Below are 7,359 nucleotides of genomic sequence, written 5' to 3'. Positions count from 1 at the left end.
GGGGGGGGCGCCCCCTTCCTTCCTTCTCCTTTTCCCTTCCCTTTCTTTCTCTCCTACTCCTACTACTTGGAAGGGATCCTAGTTCTACTAGGAAAGGGGGAATCCTACTCCCGGTGGGAGTAGGACTCCCCTAGGGCGCGCCATAGAGAGGGCCGGCCCCTCCACTCCTCCACTCCTTTATATACGTGGCCAGGGGGCACCCCATAGACACAACAATTGATCTCTTGATCTCTTAGCCGTGTGCGGTGCCCCCGTCCACTATAATCCACCTCGATCATATCGTAGCGGTGCTTAGGCGAAGCCCTGCGTCGATAGAACATCATCATCGTCGCCACGCCATCGTGCTGACGAAATTCTCCCTCAACACTCGACTGGATCGGAGTTCGAGGGACGTCAACGACTTGAACGTGTGCAGAACTCGGAGGTGCCGTGCGTTCGGTACTTGATCGGTCGGATCGTGAAGACGTACGACTACATCAACCGCGTTGTGCTAACGCTTCCGCTTTCGGTTTACGAGGGTACATGGACACACTCTCCCCTCTCGTTGCTGTGCATCACCATGATCTTGCATGTGCGTAGGGAATTTTTGAAATTACTACATTCCCCAACAAACATATCATCACTGACCCTGAGGCACTGTCGGGCCAGAAACTAGTCAATGATAATGTAATTTGGTCATTCAATGATGTTCAATTTTGTAGTAGTGCCAATCCCCCAAAAAAGAAAATTGTGCCACTCCCACCCCATCCAGGGCGGGCCCTCGGCATGCACAACATGGGCGGTTGCATAGGGCCCCTAATCTCCCGAGGGCCCGACCTAGGTACATAATATGAATACGAAACATTGAGCAAAACAAACATCGATGCAACATAGAATACAACCCAGTATCCAATAATGCATAATACAACCCAAAACAAAAAAAAGTCGTGTAAGAACGAGGAAGAGCGCACCAAAGGCGCGCAAGATGCGGTAGGGTTCCTTTTTTTCTCGGCGGCTAGCGTGCGTGAAGATGTGGAAGATAAGAGTGAAGACGAGCAAAACGCTTCGATCGAGCGGTTGAGTGTTTGACAATCTTCCGGCGTCTAAGATGACTGATCGGTGCTAGCTATTGGTCGGCCAATGGCTAGCACTGTCATGTTATCTTCCCCTCGAGACAATTTTTTTCTCTCACGCCTATTGTGTCGCAGCAAAACTAAGCGGGTCATGCTCAGTTTCTCTTCAATGAAGCTCCGCATTGGTTGTTATATAGTGGACCCCTTCTAACTAATTTGAGGGTATCCAAGTATTTGTTAGTTGTATTTATATTTTCAGTATATATGGTAGAACAAAGATATCAAATATTTTTTGTAGTAATTTAAATAAATTCAAAATAGTTCCATGATTTCAAATTTCAATTTAATTTTCAAAATATTTCTTATGAAAGTTTCAAAAGGGATTGTAGTATACTTTCTTGAATTTTTAGTTCAGTTTTTAAAATAATTTCAATTCCATTCTGATAGTTAAATTGAAAAACGAAGGTGAATTTTCATCATTTAAATATTTTTATAATTAAAATTTAGATATATTCATACATATTTCAGTAATTCTAGTCATATTTCAACCAGTTTCAATAATTTAGTCACATTCTACCATTTTCAGTTGTTTCAAAAAAAACTGATTATGTTTTCACACACTTCATACAAAATCAAACAAAATTATTTATACTAATCACTTTCAACAATAATCCACACACAATTTCGCAAGAATTTCAACTTTTCAAACGTATTTCAATTATATCTATGAATTTCAAAAATATTCCACATGCAGTTTCATAACAATCTCAACTTGTTGAATTTATTACAATAATATCAGCCATATTTAAATCAGTTTCAGAAACATTTCAAACATATTTCAATTAATATAGTTCTAAAAATATCTTACATACATTTAGCAAAATTTAAATTATTTCAAAGAAATTAATTTCAATTCATCATGTTTCACAATTTTATTTATTTTAGACATATTTTAATCCAATTCAAAAAAAATCACACGCAATCTCACAACAATTTCAACTTTTTAAAACATATTATAATTGTTTCATCCATATTTAAAAAAATATTGAACTTGTATTTTTTTTAATTTTTCTTTATTTTTTGAGTTCTTATGAAGGCGTTCTTTTTGGAGGAGTATATTTTTTTGAAATGCATTGATAAAATATATTGTTTTGGACGTTTGCCCTATATTTTGGATATTTCCTCATATTCCTTGCTATATACTCCCTCTGTAAAGAAATATAAAAGCGTTTAGATCACTATTTTAGTGATCTGAACGCTCTTATATTTCTTTACGGAGGGAGTACATCCCATATAGTACTGTGTAGACCATATTTGGTTTGAAAAAAATTGGAGTTGCTGGCGTTCCCTTGTACTATTGATCACTGAACAAGTCATTGCATCATTCGCCACATCGATTTGACTACGATAGAAAATATGTGTCTGCTAACCCGTTCCATACATTGATTGAATCATCAACGGGACAACAAGTCAGCACTTTTGCCAAACAAAACAAAAAAACAAGTCATACAGCCTTCGGGCACAATCATTTGACTATGATGAAAATATGTGTCTGCTATAGAAGGTAAGAGAGAGTTGACTAATTTTTATTTCTATTTTCGTTTGAAATTCTTGAGTTGCAGCCGCCTAGACAAAGACAGCAGACCTACAAGTAGTTGACAAGTCCGGCCGATGGAACTTAGACGCGAATCATGCAGTATTGACGATAATGGAAGAAAAAACAAAATAAAATGCATCCTGGTGCAAAAGAGCTGCAGCATTGTGCCCTGCTAACAGCAAATGTAAAGGCAAAATAACAGTAGCCGCAACATATAGTTTCTAAAATCTGTCACTTCTATGCATCTATTTTTTCTTTTTTTCTTTTTGGCAGGGATGCAATTATTCATTCTGATACTAAGCTCCCTCTATTTGAAGCCTCATAGTGTGTCGGGAATTGTGGGGTTTGCTATGTACAATGCTTCTAATAATAATCTATGTCTAATTGTGGGTGTATCTTTGAGTGTTCTATTTCTCGCAAGAAGATGGAAATGGCTTATTAGAAGATAACACAAAAGATAACAACACTGCACTAGACAATCTAATTAATCAATACTTAGCTATCCTTTAATGAAAAGGGAACACCCATGTTTCGGTCGTCCCATGGAACAAATCCATGACAGTTAGTTTCCCCCCCTCGGTCCATGTTACTGGCAAGCATCTCCGCGCAGCCTTACTGCCCTGTGGCTCAAGCCTCCACCACCTCAGCCATCCTTGCACACCCCACACCCGCTTTCTCCCTCTTTTGGCGATGAAGACCCCACACCCCACACCACCTCCAGTGGCGGAGTTACATGCAATGCTGAGGGGGGCGCTGCCCCCCCAACTATCACGATCGGCCTCGTCTCCACGATCGGCGAAATCATGGCCAGCCGCTGCCGTGACCCGTGAGCTGCCATGCCAAAAGTTTGGCGTTGACTACCGACCAGGGCATTCGTTTGGATTGAAGCCAACTTTTTCAGCCGCTGCAGAAATTTTGGTCGCCAGTTCATTTTTCACACCTTTGCGCCAGTTCATTTTTCACACCTTTGCCTTGGCGAGCTAGGGCGGGCTGATTCCTGGGCCAATTAATTGGCTCGCCCTTGTTTTGGTAGGGCAGCCCCATGCACCAACCAAACGGTTCCTAACTTTCTCAACCCCTCTTCCACCTCACGTTGCTTCTCACAACACGTTCAAGAAAAATGGAGACACAAGTGTTTTGGTGTCGGCCTCTCATAGCCCGACCTTTTTTTCTCTATATTTCTCTCAGCTCAAAGCAAATATGCATACATCTCTTAAACACACACACACACACACACAGTGGCGAATCTACAGAGAAAATGAAGGGTAGGCTGGACTGCCTATGTCATGTGAATATATGTTGTTTTGGACTGACAAATGACTGGATTGAACCTTTAAACTGGTAGTAAAAACTATTTTGCAAAGCTGGAGGGGGGGTTTAAGCCTGTTAAAGCCCCCCAGTAGACTCGCCACTGCGCGCGCGCGCACACACACACCTGGCCATATCACTAGGCCACTAACAGCACGACTCCATGCACTAACTCACGCCACTAGCTCAACTAACTCCACGCATGCATCGTAACATGTCGTCCCGGCTTGACTAGTCGCTGCTGCCATGGAATCAACCAAATCGAAATTAAATTGCAGTTGCTTGAACACCAGCGCGCAAATGTGAGAAAGAAAAAAAAATGCAAGCTCGATCTTCCCGGTGACTTGTTGAACGCACTCACGCGGTGTTGGACGTGTTCGTTTTAGAACAGTCCTCGGTGGAACGCGATACTCAGTTAAACAACTACATGCCCAAGCGCCCCTAAACAAAATAGTATGAGGAATGCACCATGATGTGACCTTAACCTTAGACCTATTTAAGGAGTAGCTTCTCTACTGGCTACAAACAAGTACTACATCGAGGTACTCATTCAGTGCCCGGCCGGCCCAACCATGTCGCAAGGACAAGCAAGAAGAATGGGAAGCTTGCTCCCGGTCGCCCTCCTAGGGCTAGGGATCCTCCTCCAGCTCGCTGGCTGCAGCCCTCCGCCGGACCCGGTGGTGTGCACGCACGGCACGTCCAACTGCACCATCACCAACACGTACGGCTTCTTCCTCTGCCCCGCGGCCAACGTCACCTACCCGCGGACCGAGCAAGAGCTCGTCGCGGCCGTGGCGACCGTGGCGTCCGCGAAACGGAAGGTGAAAGTGGCCACCAAGCACTCGCACAGCATCCCCAAGCTCGCGTGCCCCGGCGGCCGCGACGGCACGATCATAAGCACCGCGCGGCTGAACCGGACGGTGCGCGTCGATGCCGAGAAGCGGCTCATGACGGTGGAGAGCGGCATGCTACTCCGGGACCTCATCGAGGCCGCCGCCGCCGAGGGCCTGTCGTTGCCGCATTCACCGTACTGGTCCGGCCTGACCATCGGCGGGCTCCTGGCGACGGGCGCGCACGGGAGCTCGCTGTGGGGCAAGGGAGGCGCTGTTCACGAGTACGTGGTCGGGCTGAGGATCGTGACGCCGGCGCCGGCCGGCCGGGGGTTCGCCGTGGTGAGGGAGCTTGGCGCCCATCACCCGGACCTGGACGCCACCAAGGTCTCCATTGGCGTCCTGGGCGTCATCTCTCAGGTAACTCTGGCCTTGCAGCCGCTGTTCAAGCGGTCGGTGACGTTCGTGAAGCGGGACGACTCAGACTTCGCGGACCAGGTGGCCACGTGGGGCCGCCTCCACGAGTTCGCCGACATGCTATGGCTGCCGCAGCAGGGCAAGGTCGTCTACCGCCAGGACGACCGCGTCGACGTCTCCACGCCGGGCGACGGCCTCAACGACATGCTCCTTTTCCGCGCCAATCCCACCCGGGCGACCATCGCTGCAAGAGCCGCCGAGGAGCTGCTGCAGGAGAACGGCACCGACACCGCCCGGTGCGCGGCGGCGCGGCTGCAGGCGGACACGCTGGAGAGGCTGGCCTACGGCTTCACCAACGACGGCGTCTCCTTCACGGGGTACCCGGTGGTGGGGTACCAGCACCGCATCCAGGCGTCCGGCACATGCGCAGACAGCCCGGAGGACGGCCTCCGCTCCGCCTGCGGCTGGGACCCGCGCATCCCAGGTTCTTTCAACGACAACTCCGGCTTTAGCGTCGCCCTCTCCAAGGCGCCGGCGTTCATCGTCGACATGCAGCGCCTCCGGGATCTCAACCCTGCCGTGTTTTGTGCTGGCGTCGACCCTAGGATAGGCGTGGCCTTCCGCTACATCAAGGCATCCTCCGCCTACCTCGGCAAGGCCGAGGACTCCATCGCCATCGACATCATCTACTACCGTAGCCACGCCGACGGGATGCCACGCGTGCACGCCGACGTGGTGGACGAGATCGAGCAGATGGCACTACACAAGTACGGTGCCCTGCCGCACTGGGGCAAAAACCGCAACATCGCTTTCGACGGTGCCATCTCAAAGTACCCAAAAGCCCACGAGTTCCTGATGGTGAAGGACAGGTACGACCCTGACGGACTCTTCTCAAGCGAGTGGAGCGACCAGGTGCTCGGCGTCAATGAGAGTCCCAATATCATGAAGGAGCATTGTGCCATCGAAGGAAACTGCGTCTGCTCCGAGGACTCGCACTGCGCGCCAGAGCAGGGCTACTTCTGCCGACCAGGGGAGGTGTACGCGAAGGCTAGAGTTTGTTCATTTGGCAAGGATGATTAGGGATGGCGAGAATACAAGAGAGTAAGTTATAGGTTACTTATAAATGCGTGAATTTTGTTGCGGTGTTTGGGGATCGTCGATCTTTAAGGCGAGTCATCGAGTTATGTGAGTTGTTACCAGATAGAAGTCGAGTTAAACCAGCGAGTTGTGCTCTGGGTGGTGTCGTGTTGGGTTTGGTCATATGACGTGTGTGTTGGTGTCTACGTATATAAAGCAATGAAAACGCTCCAAAACGCTGCAATTATTGCGGCACCAAATGTTTTTCTACGGCCCCTCCCAATGCTTCACCGTGGACAGGTGCTAAGCATGCCACATAAGCAAAAAAAATGACATGACACTATATTTAAGGAGGAGAGAGTACTTTGGTGACCCCAGAAAGAACCAATGCTAAGTGCAAAAACCTAGGCAAACCACTTAAATGAAACAATTTGACCAATACATGAAAGACTTTAGGTGCTAACTCATTAAATAATGTGTGCTTAGCAACAACAAGCTAAGCACCTATGCATTGGGGTGTTGAGTTGCTAAGGTATTTAATGCACTTAGCACCTCATCTAAGCACCTTTGCATTGGAAGAGGTCTACTATGTGAAGTTCTAGAGTTAAACCCATTACTGTATGTCGTGAAGGCGAGTAGATTGGTATATATTCCATCAATTGCTATTGGATCATTTTGTGAACCAACATGTGGTTTGGATGGTTAGGTGGATAGTGATATCTTTAGTACACTAGGATTCAAGTCCTGATACTCGCATTTATCATGAATTTATTTCAGGATTTTTGACGATACGCTTTCAGTGGGAGGAGACGCCCCGTCGACTACGAGGTGCCTACGGTGACTTCGTAAAATCTCAAGATGTTATGGCGGTTTAATCTCTCGGAGGTGCTCATAGAGATAGGGTGTGTGTGTGTGTTTATAGAGATGAGTTTATGCGCGTTTATATGAGTGCTTGCGTTTGTACAGTGTTAAAAAATCAATTGGTATTGGAGCTCGATTGATGTGTCTTAGTAATGTTATTATCATGTCAAAAGCGACAGATGATGGAAGCTCTGTCGATCCTCCCGAATTTGCACAC

General features: G+C 47.3%; 1 protein-coding gene across 1 annotated transcript; it reads left to right on the top strand.

Moving 5' to 3' along the window:
* The first annotated feature begins 4,508 nt into the window (after positions 1 to 4,508).
* Positions 4,509 to 6,512, top strand: LOC119331420 (L-gulonolactone oxidase 2-like). Its single transcript, XM_037604570.1, has one exon. The coding sequence runs from the start codon at positions 4,530 to 4,532 to the stop codon at positions 6,282 to 6,284; it is 1,755 nt and encodes a 584-aa protein (XP_037460467.1). The 5' UTR covers positions 4,509 to 4,529; the 3' UTR covers positions 6,285 to 6,512.
* Positions 6,513 to 7,359: the final 847 nt, after the last annotated feature.

The sequence above is a fragment of the Triticum dicoccoides genome, chromosome 7A (genome assembly GCF_002162155.2).
Source record: "Triticum dicoccoides isolate Atlit2015 ecotype Zavitan chromosome 7A, WEW_v2.0, whole genome shotgun sequence".
NCBI lineage: Eukaryota > Viridiplantae > Streptophyta > Magnoliopsida > Poales > Poaceae > Triticum > Triticum dicoccoides.
The sequence above is the reverse complement of the archived record's forward strand: the minus strand, read 5'-3'. Positions and strand labels throughout refer to the sequence as shown.

Excerpts from the sequence above, each read along its gene's own strand:
- LOC119331420 (XM_037604570.1), top strand. The coding sequence starts at position 4,530 with ATGTCGCAAGGACAAGCAAGAAGAATGGGAAGCTTGCTCCCGGTCGCC.